The following is an 18,341-nucleotide window of genomic DNA, read 5'->3' as shown; positions in this document are numbered from 1 at the left end:
CTGGGGGAAGCGCACGGAGGGGCAGAGGATGCTGAATGCTCCGAGGTCAGACCCAGGAAGGTGGAAGCTGTGTGAGCTGTGTGTCCTGGAGACAGGCTGCTCCCAGAAAGGAGACTTCCCCAGAGTCCTGCCTGGCTTCATAGGGAGCAGTTCCAGGGCATCGCCCAGGGACTCTGTGACACCATGTTAGTCTGTATCAACAAAAACAATGAGGAGTCCTTGTGGCACCTTAGAGATGAACACATTTATTTGGACAGAAGCTTTCATAAAAGGGCTATAACCGTTATAGCCCACGAAAGCTTATGCCCACATAAATGTGTTCGTCTCTAAGGTGCCACAAGGACTCCCGTTGTTTTTCCAGGAAGTGTGACAGCGGTCACAGAGTTTGCATGCCCATTGTGAGACCCATGAGCCCTGGTTTTCAAAGGTGCTGGTTGCCCACAACACTGTTGCCAACTCTTATGACATTTGGTGTTTGTGTCCACTCTAGGCCCGAGTGGATAGCAAAAGTTCAGGGCCCTGCAGGTTGTTTCTGTTAGGAGGAGAAATTGGTGATGGAGACAGGTATCTCGGGTACAACCCTGTGCATGTACAAATAATGAACAAAGTCCACATAAGAACAGCCAGACTGGGCAAGGTTGTTGCCGGCACCCAGTGCCGAGAGGCTGAACAACAGCTTGAGTGGTTCGTTACCCGGTGTGCTACACCCAATAATCACAACGGGGTGGAGAAGCAGAAAAGTTTATTTGAAGCTTCAAATAGGTACAGGGAGATTTGAATCTCAAATCCTGTACACAGAGCAGGAAGTTACACAGGCTTTTATACATCCTTTTTCCCAGCATATTTATCCAATAGCAAGCTGCCCCAAGTATCCATATAGCCAGCCAATCCAGTTCCCAGCTAGTTCCCTGGTTCTCTGTATCATTTGTTAAACTATACATAAAGCTGCTTTATTCAGCATTGTTCTTCCATAGCTGTCCTGTTTGGCCTTGCTTAGTTTCAGGCAGTCTGACTCGGCAGCATATTGTTGCAGATCCTCAGCATAACTGCTGCGAGTGCCTCTAGGTGGGGGGGCCAAGGACACTTGGGCATAGTATGCAGAGCTGCTGCGAGTGCCTCCAGGCGGGGGGGTGGGGTGGGGGGGGAGGGGCAAGGACACCTGGGCCTAGTGCGAGGGGGCTTCATCGACACTCGTGGTCTTCCATCCCCTCGAGTTACCTAGTGGCCATGCCCCAGTGTCCCCAACAAGGTCAATGGTCCATCTAGCCCAGTGTCTTGTCTTCCGACATTGGCCAGTGCCAGGTGCCCCAGGGGGAATGAACAGAACAGGGAATCATCAAGGGATCCATCCCCTGTGGTCCATTCCCAGCTTCTGGCAAACAGAGGCTTGGGACACCCAGATCATGGGGTTGCGTCCCTTCCCATCCTCACTAATAGCCATTGCTGGACCTAGCCTCCAGGAACTTATCTAGTTCTTTTTTGAACCCAGTTATAGTTTTGGCCTTCACAACATCCCCTGGCAAGGAGTTCCCCAGGCTGACTGCATGTGGTGTGAAGAAGTACTTCCTTGTGTTTGTTTTAAACTTGCTGTCTGTTAAGTCCTGTTAATATATCCTGTTCCCCTGAACAAGTGCACAAGTCCATGGGGCCGGACGAGTTGCATCCGAGAGTGCTAAAGGAACTGGCGGCTGTGATTGCAGAGCCATTGGCCATTATCTTTGAAAACTCGTGGCGAACCGGGGAAGTCCCGGATGACTGGAAAAAGGCTAATGTAGTGCCAATCTTTAAAAAAGGGAAGAAGGAGGATCCTGGGAACTACAGGCCAGTCAGCCTCACCTCAGTCCCTGGAAAAATCATGGAGCAGGTCCTCAAGGAATCAATCTTGAAGTACTTGCATGAGAGGAAAGTGATCAGGAACAGCCAGCATGGATTCACCAAGGGAAGGTCATGCCTGACTAATCTAATCGCCTTTTATCATGAGATTACTGGTTCTGTGGATGAAGGGAAAGCAGTGGATGTATTGTTTCTTGACTTTAGCAAAGCTTTTGACACGGTCTCCCACAGTATTCTTGTCAGCAAGTTAAGGAAGTATGGGCTGGATGAATGCACTATAGGGTGGGTAGAAAGCTGGCTAGATTGTCGGGCTCAACGGGTAGTGATCAATGGCTCCATGTCTAGTTGGCAGCCGGTGTCAAGTGGAGTGCCCCAGGGGTCGGTCCTGGGGCCGGTTTTGTTCAATATCTTCATAAATGATCTGGAGGATGGTGTGGATTGCACTCTCAGCAAATTTGCGGACGATACTAAACTGGGAGGAGTGGTAGATACGCTGGAGGGGAGGGATAGGATACAGAAGGACCTAGACAAATTGGAGGATTGGGCCAAAAGAAATCTGATGAGGTTCAATAAGGATAAGTGCAGGGTCCTGCACTTAGGACGGAAGAATCCAATGCACCGCTACAGACTAGGGACCGAATGGCTAGGCAGCAGTTCTGCGGAAAAGGACCTAGGGGTGACAGTGGACGAGAAGCTGGATATGAGTCAGCAGTGTGCCCTTGTTGCCAAGAAGGCCAATGGCATTTTGGGATGTATACGTAGGGGCATAGCGAGCAGATCGAGGGACGTGATCGTCCCCCTCTATTCGACATTGGTGAGGCCTCATCTGGAGTACTGTGTCCAGTTTTGGGCCCCACACTACAAGAAGGATGTGGATAAATTGGAGAGAGTCCAGCGAAGGGCAACAAAAATGATTAGGGGTCTAGAACACATGACTTATGAGGAGAGGCTGAGGGAGCTGGGATTGTTTAGCCTGCAGAAGAGAAGAATGAGGGGGGATTTGATAGCTGCTTTCAACTACCTGAAAGGGGGTTCCAAAGAGGATGGCTCTAGACTGTTCTCAATGGTAGCAGATGACAGAACGAGGAGTAATGGTCTCAAGTTGCAGTGGGGGAGGTTTAGATTGGATATTAGGAAAAACTTTTTCACTAAGAGGGTGGTGAAACACTGGAATGCGTTGCCTAGGGAGGTGGTGGAATCTCCTTCCTTGGAAGTTTTTAAGGTCAGGCTTGACAAAGCCCTGGCTGGGATGATTTAACTGGGAATTGGTCCTGCTTCGAGCAGGGGGTTGGACTAGATGACCTTCAGGGGTTCCTTCCAACCCTGATATTCTATGATTCTATGATTCTATGAACACAGCAGGAATGGAACTGTAGGAGACAGTTTCTTTGCTCACAGGTCTGAGCCCCTTTCAGACAGCACTCTGCCCAAAAGCCCTCCACTCTCTCTTGGCTTTCATGGGGCCACGGTGCCGGTGCTTGTGTTGCTGTGTGTGGTGCTTCCTTGCTGCCTTTTCTCTCATCTTCTCTGGTCTTTCTGCCTCTTTCACAGACACCCAAACCTTCACAAAAGAATAGCCAGCGAAACCCTTCCACCCTCGTGTGGCTTTGTTTTGGGCGGTGACATGCCTGAGTTTGAGGTGGAGGCTGCTGTTGTTTCGGCCACCTGGGTCCATAAAAGAGCTGACTGGCTTCCTACCCGAAGGGCAGTGGTTATGCACAACATGCTCTTCTGAAACCCCAGCTCCCAGAGTCATGGGATTAGGTCCGACTCTCAGTTTCCTTTAAGGGTTCCAGCCCTAGCCGTGGTGGGTAAAGGCCTGGAAATGTGACCCCTAAAGGCACCAGCATTAGAAGGCCAATAAAAGGACCCACATTGAGTCTCAAACTCATCTCATGATTCTGGGGGCCCTGGTTCATGACTTTTAATGGTTGTGGTGACAAACCGGAGACGGCCACAACTCCCTCCGGAGCCCGTGGGGCTCAGCCCCTCTGACCCTCCGGCTCTGGCGGCTCCCGAAAGCCCCAAGGCCCCCAAGGGCCGTGGCCGGTTCCGAGAACTCAGGCTGTGACCGCTCTGGGCCGGCTCTGGGGCTCTCCGACGGGTGCTGTGTGGGCGCAGGGCGGGGCTCTAGGGCAGAAGCCCCCTGGGGCAGGGGCGGGGCTGAACTGGATGGGGGGAGCCCCTCAGTGCCACCGGTGCTGGGCCAGGCCCGTGGCACGCAGGGCACAGGGGCCAACGCAGCTGCCCCAGTTGTGCCCCCAGGCTCTCGGGGCGGGGGGCGGGAGCAGGCTGGCAGTGAGGGCGGAAGTAGTGGCCGTGGCCGACGAGGGGGGGAGAAAAAAAAAAAAATCCCGTCTGCCCGCAGTAAAGATGGCGTCCTGCCCAGACCGGAAGTGCCGCCACGCCCGGGCCGGAAGGGGCGGCAGAGAGGGCGGAAGTGGGCCGCACGTGGTTTCCGCGTGGCCGGCGCCGCGGCTGCTGTGTCCCGCCAGGCTCGCGATGGGCAAGGCCGGGAGGCTCCGCTCCGGGGCCGCCCGCAAGCTCCGGCGCTGGCAGAAGGGCCACAGCAGCGACAGCAACCCCGAGAGCCGCCGCCACCGCCTGGCCGCCCGCAGCCGCTTCTTCAGCCGGCCCGCGGGTGAGCGGGGGCGGGGCCCGGCTGGGAGCCGGGGGGGAGCGGGGGGCGGGGCTGGGGGGGCCAGGCAGGGGGAGAGGCTGGGGGAGTGGGGATGGCAGCGGGGGGCGGGGCTGGGGGCGCCGGGCTGGGGGGGCCAGGCAGGGGGCGGGGATGTGGGAGGCGGGGCTGGGGGGGCCAGGCAGGGGGAGGGGCTGGGGGAGCGGGGATGGGAGCGGGGGGCGGGGCTGGGGGCGCCGGGCTGGGGGGGCCAGGCAGGGAGCGGGGATGGGGGAAGCGGGGCTCCGGGGGGCCAGGCAGGGAGCGGGGATGGGGGAAGCGGGGCTCCGGGGGCCAGGCAGGGAGCGGGGATGGGGGAAGCGGGGCTCGGGGGGCCAGGCAGGGAGCGGGGATGTGGGAAGCGGGGCTGGGGGGCCAGGCAGGGAGCGGGGATGTGGGAAGCGGGGCTCGGGGGCCAGGCAGGGAGCGGGGATGTGGGAAGCGGGGCTCGGGGGGCCAGGCAGGGAGCGGGGATGGGGGAAGCGGGGCTGGGGGGACCAGGCAGGGAGCGGGGATGTGGGAAGCGGGGCTGGGGGGACCAGGCAGGGAGCGGGGATGTGGGAAGCGGGGCTCGGGGGACCAGGCAGGGAGCGGGGATGTTGGAAGCGGGGCTCGGGGGGCCAGGCAGGGAGCGGGGATGGGGGAAGCGGGGCTCGGGGGGCCAGGCAGGGAGCGGGGATGGGGGAAGCGGGGCTCGGGGGGCCAGGCAGGGAGCGGGAATGGGGGAAGCGGGGCTCGGGGGGCCAGGCAGGGAGCGGGGATGGGGGAAGCGGGGCTCGGGGGGCCAGGCAGGGAGCGGGGATGTGGGAAGCGGGGCTGGGGGGACCAGGCAGGGAGCGGGGATGTGGGAAGCGGGGCTCGGGGGGGCCAGGCAGGGAGCGGGGATGGGGGAAGCGGGGCTCGGGGGACCAGGCAGGGAGCGGGGATGGGGGAAGCGGGGCTCGGGGGGCCAGGCAGGGAGCGGGGATGGGGGAAGCGGGGCTCGGGGGGCCAGGCAGGGAGCGGGGATGGGGGAAGCGGGGCTCGGGGGGCCAGGCAGGGAGCGGGGATGGGGGAAGCGGGGCTCGGGGGGCCAGGCAGGGAGCGGGGATGGGGGAAGCGGGGCTCGGGGGGCCAGGCAGGGAGCGGGGATGGGGGAAGCGGGGCTCGGGGGGCCAGGCAGGGAGCGGGGATGTGGGAAGCGGGGCTGGGGGGGTCAGGCAGGGAGCGGGCATGTGGGAAGCGGGGCTGGGAGGGTCAGGCAGGGAGCGGGCATGTGGGAAGCGGGGCTGGGAGGGCCAGGCAGGGAGCGGGGATGTGGGAAGCGGGGCTGGGGGGGCCAGGCAGGGAGCGGGGATGTGGGAAGCGGGGCTCGGGGGGCCAGGCAGGGAGCGGGGATGTGGGAAGCGGGGCTGGGAGGGTCAGGCAGGGAGCGGGCATGTGGGAAGCGGGGCTGGGAGGGCCAGGCAGGGAGCGGGGATGTGGGAGGCGGGGCTGGGGGGGCCAGGCAGGGGGAGGGGCTGGGGGAGCGGGGATGGGAGCGGGGGGCGGGGCTGGGGGCGCCGGGCTGGGGGGGCCAGGCAGGGAGCGGGGATGGGGGAAGCGGGGCTCCGGGGGGCCAGGCAGGGAGCGGGGATGGGGGAAGCGGGGCTCCGGGGGCCAGGCAGGGAGCGGGGATGGGGGAAGCGGGGCTCGGGGGGCCAGGCAGGGAGCGGGGATGTGGGAAGCGGGGCTGGGGGGCCAGGCAGGGAGCGGGGATGTGGGAAGCGGGGCTCGGGGGCCAGGCAGGGAGCGGGGATGTGGGAAGCGGGGCTCGGGGGGCCAGGCAGGGAGCGGGGATGGGGGAAGCGGGGCTGGGGGGACCAGGCAGGGAGCGGGGATGTGGGAAGCGGGGCTGGGGGGACCAGGCAGGGAGCGGGGATGTGGGAAGCGGGGCTCGGGGGACCAGGCAGGGAGCGGGGATGTTGGAAGCGGGGCTCGGGGGGCCAGGCAGGGAGCGGGGATGGGGGAAGCGGGGCTCGGGGGGCCAGGCAGGGAGCGGGGATGGGGGAAGCGGGGCTCGGGGGGCCAGGCAGGGAGCGGGAATGGGGGAAGCGGGGCTCGGGGGGCCAGGCAGGGAGCGGGGATGGGGGAAGCGGGGCTCGGGGGGCCAGGCAGGGAGCGGGGATGTGGGAAGCGGGGCTGGGGGGACCAGGCAGGGAGCGGGGATGTGGGAAGCGGGGCTCGGGGGGGCCAGGCAGGGAGCGGGGATGGGGGAAGCGGGGCTCGGGGGGGCCAGGCAGGGAGCGGGGATGGGGGAAGCGGGGCTCGGGGGACCAGGCAGGGAGCGGGGATGGGGGAAGCGGGGCTCGGGGGGCCAGGCAGGGAGCGGGGATGGGGGAAGCGGGGCTCGGGGGGCCAGGCAGGGAGCGGGGATGGGGGAAGCGGGGCTCGGGGGGCCAGGCAGGGAGCGGGGATGGGGGAAGCGGGGCTCGGGGGGCCAGGCAGGGAGCGGGGATGGGGGAAGCGGGGCTCGGGGGGCCAGGCAGGGAGCGGGGATGTGGGAAGCGGGGCTGGGGGGGTCAGGCAGGGAGCGGGCATGTGGGAAGCGGGGCTGGGAGGGTCAGGCAGGGAGCGGGCATGTGGGAAGCGGGGCTGGGAGGGCCAGGCAGGGAGCGGGGATGTGGGAAGCGGGGCTGGGGGGGCCAGGCAGGGAGCGGGGATGTGGGAAGCGGGGCTCGGGGGGCCAGGCAGGGAGCGGGGATGTGGGAAGCGGGGCTGGGGGGCCAGGCAGGGAGCGGGGATGTGGTAAGCGGGGCTCGGGGGGCCAGGCAGGGAGCGGGGATGGGGGAAGCGGGGCTCGGGGGGCCAGGCAGGGAGCGGGGATGGGGGAAGCGGGGCTCGGGGGGCCAGGCAGGGAGCGGGGATGGGGGAAGCGGGGCTCGGGGGGCCAGGCAGGGAGCGGGGATGGGAGAAGCGGGGCTCGGGGGGCCAGGCAGGGAGCGGGGATGGGGGAAGCGGGGCTCGGGGGGCCAGGCGGGGATGTGGGAAGCGGGGCTCGGGGGGGCCAGGCAGGGAGCGGGCATGTGGGAAGCGGGGCTCGGGGGGGCCAGGCAGGGAGCGGGGATGTGGGAAGCGGGGCTGGGGGGACCAGGCAGGGAGCGGGGATGTGGGAAGCGGGGCTCGGGGGGCCAGGCAGGGAGCGGGGATGTGGGAAGCGGGGCTCGGGGGGCCAGGCAGGGAGCGGGGATGTGGGAAGCGGGGCTGGGGGGGTCAGGCGGGGAGCGGGGCTGTGGGAAGCGGGGCTGGGGGGGCCGAGCGGGGATGTGGGAAGCGGGGCTCGGGGGGCCAGGCAGGGAGCGGGGATGGGGGAAGCGGGGCTCGGGGGACCAGGCAGGGAGCGGGGATGTGGGAAGCGGGGCTCGGGGGGCCAGGCAGGGAGCGGGGATGTGGGAAGCGGGGTTCGGGGGGCCAGGCAGGGAGCGGGGATGTGGGAAGCGGGGCTCGGGGGGCCAGGCAGGGAGCGGGGATGTGGGAAGCGGGGCTGGGAGGGCCAGGCAGGGAGCGGGGATGTGGGAGGCGGGGCTGGGGGGGCCAGGCAGGGGGAGGGGCTGGGGGAGCGGGGATGGGAGCGGGGGGCGGGGCTGGGGGCGCCGGGCTGGGGGGGCCAGGCAGGGAGCGGGGATGGGGGAAGCGGGGCTCCGGGGGGCCAGGCAGGGAGCGGGGATGGGGGAAGCGGGGCTCCGGGGGCCAGGCAGGGAGCGGGGATGGGGGAAGCGGGGCTCGGGGGGCCAGGCAGGGAGCGGGGATGTGGGAAGCGGGGCTGGGGGGCCAGGCAGGGAGCGGGGATGTGGGAAGCGGGGCTCGGGGGCCAGGCAGGGAGCGGGGATGTGGGAAGCGGGGCTCGGGGGGCCAGGCAGGGAGCGGGGATGGGGGAAGCGGGGCTGGGGGGACCAGGCAGGGAGCGGGGATGTGGGAAGCGGGGCTGGGGGGACCAGGCAGGGAGCGGGGATGTGGGAAGCGGGGCTCGGGGGACCAGGCAGGGAGCGGGGATGTTGGAAGCGGGGCTCGGGGGGCCAGGCAGGGAGCGGGGATGGGGGAAGCGGGGCTCGGGGGGCCAGGCAGGGAGCGGGGATGGGGGAAGCGGGGCTCGGGGGGCCAGGCAGGGAGCGGGAATGGGGGAAGCGGGGCTCGGGGGGCCAGGCAGGGAGCGGGGATGGGGGAAGCGGGGCTCGGGGGGCCAGGCAGGGAGCGGGGATGGGGGAAGCGGGGCTGGGGGGACCAGGCAGGGAGCGGGGATGTGGGAAGCGGGGCTCGGGGGGGCCAGGCAGGGAGCGGGGATGGGGGAAGCGGGGCTCGGGGGGGCCAGGCAGGGAGCGGGGATGGGGGAAGCGGGGCTCGGGGGACCAGGCAGGGAGCGGGGATGGGGGAAGCGGGGCTCGGGGGGCCAGGCAGGGAGCGGGGATGGGGGAAGCGGGGCTCGGGGGGCCAGGCAGGGAGCGGGGATGGGGGAAGCGGGGCTCGGGGGGCCAGGCAGGGAGCGGGGATGGGGGAAGCGGGGCTCGGGGGGCCAGGCAGGGAGCGGGGATGGGGGAAGCGGGGCTCGGGGGGCCAGGCAGGGAGCGGGGATGTGGGAAGCGGGGCTGGGGGGGTCAGGCAGGGAGCGGGCATGTGGGAAGCGGGGCTGGGAGGGTCAGGCAGGGAGCGGGCATGTGGGAAGCGGGGCTGGGAGGGCCAGGCAGGGAGCGGGGATGTGGGAAGCGGGGCTGGGGGGGCCAGGCAGGGAGCGGGGATGTGGGAAGCGGGGCTCGGGGGGCCAGGCAGGGAGCGGGGATGTGGGAAGCGGGGCTGGGGGGCCAGGCAGGGAGCGGGGATGTGGTAAGCGGGGCTCGGGGGGCCAGGCAGGGAGCGGGGATGGGGGAAGCGGGGCTCGGGGGGCCAGGCAGGGAGCGGGGATGGGGGAAGCGGGGCTCGGGGGGCCAGGCAGGGAGCGGGGATGGGGGAAGCGGGGCTCGGGGGGCCAGGCAGGGAGCGGGGATGGGAGAAGCGGGGCTCGGGGGGCCAGGCAGGGAGCGGGGATGGGGGAAGCGGGGCTCGGGGGGCCAGGCGGGGATGTGGGAAGCGGGGCTCGGGGGGGCCAGGCAGGGAGCGGGCATGTGGGAAGCGGGGCTCGGGGGGGCCAGGCAGGGAGCGGGGATGTGGGAAGCGGGGCTGGGGGGACCAGGCAGGGAGCGGGGATGTGGGAAGCGGGGCTCGGGGGGCCAGGCAGGGAGCGGGGATGTGGGAAGCGGGGCTCGGGGGGCCAGGCAGGGAGCGGGGATGTGGGAAGCGGGGCTGGGGGGGTCAGGCGGGGAGCGGGGCTGTGGGAAGCGGGGCTGGGGGGGCCGAGCGGGGATGTGGGAAGCGGGGCTCGGGGGGCCAGGCAGGGAGCGGGGATGGGGGAAGCGGGGCTCGGGGGACCAGGCAGGGAGCGGGGATGTGGGAAGCGGGGCTCGGGGGGCCAGGCAGGGAGCGGGGATGTGGGAAGCGGGGTTCGGGGGGCCAGGCAGGGAGCGGGGATGTGGGAAGCGGGGCTCGGGGGGCCAGGCAGGGAGCGGGGATGTGGGAAGCGGGGCTCGGGGGGCCAGGCAGGGAGCGGGGATGTGGGAAGCGGGGCTCGGGGGGCCAGGCAGGGAGCGGGGATGGGGGAAGCGGGGCTGGGGGGGCCAGGCAGGGAGCGGGGATGTGGGAAGCGGGGCTGGGGGGGGCAGGCAGGGAGTGGGGCTGGGGGCTGGGGGGGGGCCAGGCAGGGGGCAGGGCTGTGGGAAGCGTGGATGGGGGGGCCAGGCAGGGAGCGCGGATGTGGGAAGCGGGGCTGGGGGGACCAGGCAGGGAGCGCGGATGTGGGAAGCGGGGCTCGGGGGGCCAGGCAGGGAGCGGGGATGTGGGAAGCGGGGCTCGGGGGGCCAGGCAGGGAGCGGGGATGTGGGAAGCGGGGCTCGGGGGGCCAGGCAGGGAGCGGGGATGTGGGAAGCGGGGCTCGGGGGGCCAGGCAGGGAGCGGGGATGTGGGAAGCGGGGCTCGGGGGGCCAGGCAGGGAGCGGGGATGTGGGAAGCGGGGCTCGGGGGGCCAGGCAGGGAGCGGGGATGTGGGAAGCGGGGCTCGGGGGGCCAGGCAGGGAGCGGGGATGGGGGAAGCGGGGCTGGGGGGGCCAGGCAGGGAGCGGGGATGTGGGAAGCGGGGCTGGGGGGGGCAGGCAGGGAGTGGGGCTGGGGGCTGGGGGGGGGCCAGGCAGGGGGCAGGGCTGTGGGAAGCGTGGATGGGGGGGCCAGGCAGGGGGCGGGGCTGTGGGAAGCGGGGATGGGGGCGCCAGGTGGGGCTGCGGGACGCGGTGGGCCGCACTCTGTCCTTGAGGGGCCTGGGGCACAAGCCACCCAGTCGATCTTCACACCCAGCTCCTCCTGGTGCTGGGGCCCCCAGGCTGCTCCCCGTGTGGAGCCCCTTTCCCGGGTCTCCTGTGGCGCTAGGTGGTGCAGGCTGGCCCCCCTGGGGTGCTTGTAAGGAGACGCTGGGGCCTGCAGGGGGTGGGGCGGTCCTTGGGCTCTGGCCCAGTGCAGCGCTGTGGCTGAGTCCAGTTTCCAGCTCCCTGGGGGACGGGGGAGGGAGTGGGGCGCAGCATGGGGCTGGGGGGAACAGCTTGTCTATCGGGGTGCTGGTCTCGGGGCAGAACTGACCCGCACCGTGCCATGGGGCCTGCTGCTGGGCGGTTGGCAGGCTGCATTTGGCTGGCAGCTGTGGGATGTGCCCGCTGTCCCAGGTGGGGGTTGTGTGGGAAGATCACGGGCTCTGGGTCGGGGCCTGCCAGCCTGTGTGTCTGAGCGGAGCACAGCGGTCCCGATCCTGGCTGGGGCCTCTGGGTGCGACTGCACTGCAGCCAGTAACACCTCTGCGAAGGTGATGCAAAGCCTGACGTGCCGGGCCGCGGTCCCTGGACTTGAAAGATGCCAGGAAAACGTGCCTGGGTTATAAACCCCTTGGTGTCGTGAGCGCCGGGGGGCAGTGCTGGGAACCGGACCTGGCACCGACTCCTGTGCTGGGAGCTGCAGGAGGCCAAAGCACGGCCCGTGCCCTGGGGGTGTTGAAAACCCAGGTGCTGCGGGTAACGCTGGCTGGGATTTGTTTCTCTCACCCGTTTGGAAGTATCACCTCTCAGCTTGGGAAGGGAAATGCTGCTCTGGCAACGCACGGTTACCTGCCACAGCCAGGGCCACAGGTGGTGAGAGCTGCCTGCTACCTTGGCGGGAATCAGAAGCTACCTGGAAACTGCCAGCGTCTCCGCATTGCACTGGCTAGGAGATGGTGACAGGGCTCTTGAGTTCCAGGACCCCCCTGCCCTGACACAGCACAGCCAAGCACGCCTAAGGCTTTGCCTCCTGAGGGGGAGGAGGCTGGGCTGGATGGGCTGGCCTGGGGTGTCTGCACCCCAGTGAGCAGCCTTATAGACCCCCTGCTCCCTCGCTCACTGCTCTGCCTCCTCGGTGGTTCTGGCCCAGGGCTCTCGTTCCACACGCTGGAGATCTGTGACCCTGCCAGGCCGTCAGAGGTCCATGCGCTGCAGGCCTGGCCCGGCCCGGAGGACCCGTGCGAGGCCAGGTGTTGGGTGCATTGGCTGCATGGCAGTGTGAGGATTAGGGCGCCAGCCTGGGGGAGGGGAGGGAATTCGGGTGTTGGTCTGGCCGGCCCTGAGCATGTCCGTCCCACAGAGAAGAGCGACCTGACTGTGGATGCCCTGAAGCTGCACAATGAGCTGCAGTCGGGGTCCGTGGTCTCGGAGCTGCCGGGCCAGGGTGCCCAGCTCCGCATGGAGGAGGACGACGGACCCGCTGTCAGCGAGAAGTCCTCGCGCACCTTCCTGAGCGGCTTGAGCGACTGCTCCAACGTCACCTTCAGCAAAGTGCAGCGGTTCTGGGAGTCCAACTCCGCGGCGCACAGAGAGGTGGGCGGGGCGCTCAGCTTGCAGGCGGGGGAGACTCTGGCCTTTGCCTCGGGGGGCAGGGGGGATGTGCACTTTGGGGCCTTTGTGAGCACGTTGCCCCCTGCCCACGGGGGGGGTGGGGTGGCGTGTTCTGGTGCCAGGTTCTTGCCCCCCGGCCTGGCCCAGATGCTGTGGAGGGGTGGGGCGGCATGTTCTGGGGCCGGGTTCTTGCCCCCCAGCCTGGCCCAGACGCCGCAGAGGGAGAGGGGCGGTGTGTTCTGGGGCCGGGTTCTTGCCCCCTGGCCTGGCCCGGACGCCGCAGAGGGGGAGGGGCGGTGTGTTCTGGGGCCGGGTTCTTGCCCCCCAGCCTGGCCCAGACGCCGCAGAGGGAGAGGGGCGGTGTGTTCTGGGGCCGGGTTCTTGCCCCCTGGCCTGGCCCAGACGCCGCAGAGGGAGAGGGGCGGTGTGTTCTGGGGCCGGGTTCTTGCCCCCTGGCCTGGCCCAGACGCCGCAGAGGGAGAGGGGCGGTGTGTTCTGGGGCCGGGTTCTTGCCCCCTGGCCTGGCCCAGACGCCGCAGAGGGAGAGGGGCGGTGTGTTCTGGGGCCGGGTTCTTGCCCCCTGGCCTGGCCCGGACGCCGCAGAGGGGGAGGGGCGGTGTGTTCTGGGGCCGGGTTCTTGCCCCCTGGCCTGGCCCGGACGCCGCAGAGGGGGAGGGGCGGTGTGTTCTGGGGCCGGGTTCTTGCCCCCCAGCCTGGCCCAGATGCTGCAGAGGGGAAGGGGCGGTATGTTCTGGGGCCGGGTTCTTGCCCCCTGGCCTGGCCCGGACGCCGTGGAGGGGTGGGTGGGTGTGTTCTGGGGCTGGGTTCTTGCCCCCCGGCCTGGCCCGGATGCCGCGGGGGGGGGGGGGGGGGGGGCAGCGTGTTCTGGGGCCGGGTTCTTGCCCCCAGCCTGGCCCAGACGCCACGGAGGGGGAGAGGTGGCATGTTCTGGGGTCGGGTTCTTGCCCCCCGGCCTGGCCCGGACGCTGCGGAGGGGGTGGGGCGGCGTGCGCTGGGGCCAGGCCTGCGTCCTGTGGTGCTCACCCGTCCCTCTTGCATGCTCTCGCAGATCTGTGCCGTGCTGGCTGCAGTGACGGAGGTGATCCGCTCACAGGGCGGCACGGAGAGTGAGACCGAGTACTTCGCTGCGCTGGTGAGTGGTTGTTGTGTGTGGGGCAGGTCTCAGCTAGAGGTGGGGAGCAGCCTGTGCTGGGGGGCGCTGGAAGGGACTGTGACCTTCCCTCTGCACTGGGCTGTCCTGGGGTAGTTGGATGGGCTGCGTACGGCCAGAGGCTGCGGGGGTCTCCGTGAAGGGCCCTGGGTACTGTGGCAACAGAGCTCTGGCTAGGAGGGCCAGGTGCTGGACACCCCCCCTCCCCCTCCAGCTGTGCTCAGTGGGGCTGAGCCCTGGGGCAGGGGGGTGGTTCCTTCAGTGAGCCAGAGGTGAAGCCGTCAGGCAGTGTGAGTTTGGGGGACATGGACTCCACCATGGTGGGCCTGGGGTGTCCAGCCAGGGGTCCCGGCCAGGCGGTTGCCGTGCATAGAGGGATGGGCTGGGGATCCGTGAGTGGCTCTTGGTGGAGCCCTAGAGGCTGCCTGCTCTGCTATCCCTGCCATGGAGCGCCAGCTGGGTCGTGGGCACTCCCTCCCGCCGCCCCCGTGCTCGCCCCGGCCAGGCCCGGCAGCGGGGTCGCCCCACTCACCCCAGCTGTGTTGCCAGATGACGACGCTGGAGGCCGTGGAGTCGCCGGAGTCGCTGGCTGCTGTCGCCTACCTGCTCAACCTGGTGCTGAAGCGGTGAGTTGCCCCCGCCCATGGGTTAGTCTCACTGCCCCGGGGGGTCGGGGCCTGGGCAGGGTGAGGCAGCGGCCAGGGATGGAAACAAGGTGTAGGGGACAATGCAGGGTGCTGCTTGCAGGCTGGCTGGGCTGGGAGGAGGCATGGGGCGGGGGGCTGCAGGAAGCATTGTAACGTGTGCGGCTCTGAGCCCAGGGGCCTGTGCGGAGCCGTGTGGCCGCTGATGGCTGGTGTCTCCGAGTTGAGCTGGCAGGACCAGCCGTGTCGGAGGGTCCCACTCACAAGGGGTCTCACCCTTGAGCTCCGGGGTGCGGAAGGGCTGGGAATCGCGGCTGGGGGTGTGGGGTGGAGGCAGTGCAGCGCATCTCCCATTGTCTCCCTCCCCGTTGCGGGCCCCCAGCCATGCTGACGCCCTCCCCTCCCTGCCCGCAGGGTTCCAGGGCCCGTGCTGATAAAGAAGTTCTCGGACACCTCCAAAGTGTTGATGAGCATCATGGCCTCGCAGGCCGGCAGCGGCCCCTCCTCCGCCCTGCGGTGGGTGAGTGCAGGACGTGGGCAGGGGGTCACTGGGGTGCGGCTGGCTGGGGGTTGTGAGCTGGGGCAGCTGGCTCGGACTCCCTGCCCTCAGCGAGGGTGTGACTGGTACAGAGCCATCCCCTTGTGCTGAGCCTGCGGGGGGGGACGGACAGGGTGCGTGTGTCTCCCCCAGCATCCTGGGGTTCCTGCCGTCCCTGGATGGGTCAGGCTGGTGGGGGTGCTCGGTGCGGGGGAGGGGCAGTCTGACTTTCGGGGCTGGGGGGGTCAGGCGTGCGTGGGAAGAGCAGCCTGACTTGGGGGACTGGTGGGGGGAGGCAGGCAGTTGCCCTGGCTCGGGAGGGTGGCACCGATACCCACGTGTCCCTGTTGGTCTCTCCCTGCAGGTGCTCTCCTGCCTGGCCACGCTGCTACGGAAGCAGGACCTGGCAGCCTGGAGCTACCCTGTCACGCTGCAGGTTTACCACGGCTTGCTGAGCTTCACGGTCCACGCCAAGCCCAAAGTGAGCCCATCGGGACCCTGTGGGGTGCCCCCTCCTGCCCCCCAAGTGGGGCCCTGTGTAGCTCTGCCCCAGTCTGCAGGATCTTGCTAGGGCCTGGGTCTGGAGCTGCTTGGTCTGTGCGATGCCTTGGGCGCAGGGGTCCCAGCCCCATGGGGGCTGGTCAAGCAGGCGGGTGCACTCCCAGCCCTGGCTCTCGCAGGTGCTGGCCTCCCTGATCCTTGGCAGGAGGCTGCCTGGGGCACCCCCTGCTCACCCCGCTCCCATGCTCGGCAGGTACGGAAGGAAGCCCAGCACGGCGTCTGTTCCATCCTGAAGGGCAGCGAGTTCCTGTTCGGGGACACGGCTCCCACACACCACCCAGCTGCACAGTCCACAGCCCGGTTCTGTGTGCAGGAGATCGAGAAGTCCGGAGGTACGGGAGGGACGGGGACGTGGGGTGCACAGCTGTGGGGGGTGCATGGGGACCTGGCTGGGATGTGGGGCTACTGGGTGACTACCGGGCTCTGGGGTCTGTGCTGGGCTTTTTGGCCCCTGGCCCCCGTGCTGCTGCCCCTGAGCTGCATGCTGTGGGTTCGGTGTTGAGCTCTTGGGGCCCGGCAGCCCCTGGCAGAGGGGTTCAGTCATGGGGGCCTCGCTGGCCGAGCCGAGCAGGGGGCTGTTCTGTGTGTTCATCTCTGCCCCGTTTCTCAGGTACCAAAGAGGCCACCACCACCCTGCACGTCCTGACCCTGCTCCGGGACCTGCTGCCCTGTCTGCCCCTGGCCGCGGTGAAGACCTGCTGCGAGACCCTGCTCCGCGTCATGACCCTCAGCCATGTGGTGAGCAGCCGGCCGGGCTCCGGGAGGGAGGGGACCCATCACTGTCCTCGGCCCCCAGCTTCTCGCCCCGGGACCGACCAGGCACTGTCTCCCGGCCGTGACACACCAGGGCTAGGACTGCACAGCGCCCGCTCCCTGCCGGCCTGGGCCAGCTCCGCGGGGTCAGGCAAGGGGGCCCTGCAGGGTACCGGGGTGTGTGCGGGGGACACCTGGACTCCATCTAGGACAATTCCGCCCCTTCCCGCTGGGTGCAGCGTTCGTGGGGCTCCCGGCTGGGGCTGGGATCTGCCCAGGCCTGTGGATCGAGGGGCCCAGTAGGGCAGCACCTTCCCCCATCGCTCCCTAACGCCATGTCCTTTGCAGCTGGTGACGGCATGTGCCATGCAGGCCTTCCACAGCCTCTTCACGGCCAAGCCTGGCCTGGCGTGCCTGTCTGCCGAGCTCAACGCCCAGATCATCACTGTGAGTGCCGGGGTGGGGGCAGGGGGGCTGAGGGGTGGGGGCAGGGGGGCTGAGGGATGGGGGCAGGGTCACGGGGAGGGGGCTGAGGGATGGGGGCAGGGTCACGGGGAGGGGGGCATCTTTCACTGAGCCCGCCCCGCCCTGCCCTGCCAGGCCCTGTACGACTACACGCCCAGCGAGAACGACCTGCAGCCCCTGCTGGCCTGGCTGGCCGTCATGGAGAAGGCACACAGCAACCTGGCCAGGTAACAGGCTGGGCCGGGATCGGGGTGGCAGGGGTTCCCATGGGGGGTTGGGTGCGGGGGCCCCTGGGGACGGGGGGAGGGGAGCAGGGACCCCATGGAGGGTGATGGGTTGGAGAACGGGGGCCCCGTTGCAGGAAGGTGGGCGGCCGGGGGCTCTCCCTGGTGCTGGACCCTCTCTCTCTTGCAGGCTGCAGAGGGACCTGTGCTGGGGACACCTCCCCCGCCTCTTCACGGCTGCCGTGAGCTGCCTCCTCTCCCCCCACCCACAGGTGCTGGCGGCCGCGACCCAGACGCTCAAGGTACCGTGAGCAGCTGCTCCCCCCGTCCCGCCCTGGCCTGGCTGTCCTGGGGGGGGGGGGAACGACTATTCCAGCCCCCGCCATGGGGCACCAGGCTTTGCTCGGGCAGGCTGCAGTGGAGCGCTGCACGCTGGGATCTGCCCCGCTGCAGCCTGCTCCCGTCCCTGGCCCGCATGGGGCTGAGGGGCGTGGCTAACCCCTCCTGTCCTGACTGCCCCCTGCAGGCTCTGCTGAGCGAGTGCGTTGCTCCCCACATGGCCGAGCTGGGGCCCGTTTCTGCCTCCGCCTCCCACGTCTGCAGGATGTTCAGGTGAGTGGGGCCCGCCTGGCTGTGGGGCTGGGGCTGCCCCGTGGCCCCCTTCCCGCCCCACCTCCGGGCTCTTGTGCCTGCCCCGCGGGAAGCCCCGTGTGATGGGTGCCGGCACAGTGTGTCCTGCAGTGACGGGCGGTGCTGAGCCCCGGGCGGTGCTGAGCCCCGGGCGGTGCTGAGCCCCGGGCGGTGCTGAGCCCCGGGCGGTGCTGAGCCCCGGGCGGTGCTCTCTCCCGGTGCAGGGCGGTGGAGGAGGGCTTGACGTACCGATTCCACGCGGCATGGGCCTCCGTGCTGCAGGTGCTGCGGGCCTTCTTCGAGACGTGCGGGAAGCAGTGCCATCCCTTCATGAGGAAGGTAAGGGGGCAGGGAGAGCCCTGGGTGCTCGCTGGGAGAGGGGCCTGGGCTCGGGGCTCTGGGGCTGGGCCTTGCAAATGCTTCCCATGATACAGAGGCTGCTGAGAGCCGGTCGGTGGCGCTGGCTTCCCAGAGGTGGGCATTTGGGTGGTGAGTGGGCGCTTAAAGCCCCGTCCTGGGCATTCCAAGGGCCGTTCCAGGGTAGCAGGGTGGAGCGGGAGTCCAGCAGCGGCTTCCCAGACCCGGGCTGGCCTACGCTGCAGCAGCTGGCCCAGAGTGGGGGAGTGTGTGCATGGCACCCTGCTGCCCGGAGCCCGGGTTGCTATGGCTAAGGGGCTGCATGCCCCTGTGGGCCAGCCCTGCCCTTCCTGCCCCGGGGCGAAGGAGGTTCCAAGCGCTGTCCTGGGGCCAGAGATCTCTGGGTAGGCTTGCTCCTGCCTCCTTAGTCCACCCTGGCTGGTGCTGGCTGCGCTCCTCTTCAGAGGTGGCTGCATTGGCACGGCCCCACCTAGAGCGCCTGGGGATCTGCTCTGAGAAGGTCTCGGCCTGTGGCC

The 18,341-nt window shown here is 68.7% G+C and overlaps 1 protein-coding gene across 2 annotated transcripts in view; it reads left to right on the top strand.

The window, feature by feature from the left end:
* The first annotated feature begins 4,280 nt into the window (after positions 1-4,280).
* RRP12 (ribosomal RNA processing 12 homolog) overlaps positions 4,281-18,341 on the top strand; it is a 29,040-nt gene continuing 14,979 nt past the window's right edge. The window contains exons 1-13 of one of the 2 annotated variants that reach the window (XM_077823350.1): positions 4,281-4,474; positions 12,212-12,444; positions 13,532-13,615; positions 14,183-14,259; positions 14,692-14,797; positions 15,180-15,296; positions 15,570-15,708; positions 15,987-16,114; positions 16,478-16,576; positions 16,730-16,821; positions 17,009-17,120; positions 17,345-17,430; positions 17,673-17,787. In XM_077823350.1, the coding sequence (XP_077679476.1) occupies positions 4,336-4,474; positions 12,212-12,444; positions 13,532-13,615; positions 14,183-14,259; positions 14,692-14,797; positions 15,180-15,296; positions 15,570-15,708; positions 15,987-16,114; positions 16,478-16,576; positions 16,730-16,821; positions 17,009-17,120; positions 17,345-17,430; positions 17,673-17,787 (1,527 nt within the window). In that variant the 5' untranslated portion in view covers positions 4,281-4,335. The remainder of the gene's footprint in view (positions 4,475-12,211; positions 12,445-13,531; positions 13,616-14,182; positions 14,260-14,691; positions 14,798-15,179; positions 15,297-15,569; positions 15,709-15,986; positions 16,115-16,477; positions 16,577-16,729; positions 16,822-17,008; positions 17,121-17,344; positions 17,431-17,672; positions 17,788-18,341) is intronic. The other variant, XM_077823351.1, reaches the window with a different exon arrangement.

The sequence above is a fragment of the Eretmochelys imbricata genome, chromosome 7, assembly GCF_965152235.1.
Source record: "Eretmochelys imbricata isolate rEreImb1 chromosome 7, rEreImb1.hap1, whole genome shotgun sequence".
In the NCBI taxonomy this organism is placed as follows: domain Eukaryota; kingdom Metazoa; phylum Chordata; order Testudines; family Cheloniidae; genus Eretmochelys; species Eretmochelys imbricata.
The sequence above is the reverse complement of the archived record's forward strand: the minus strand, read 5'-3'. Positions and strand labels throughout refer to the sequence as shown.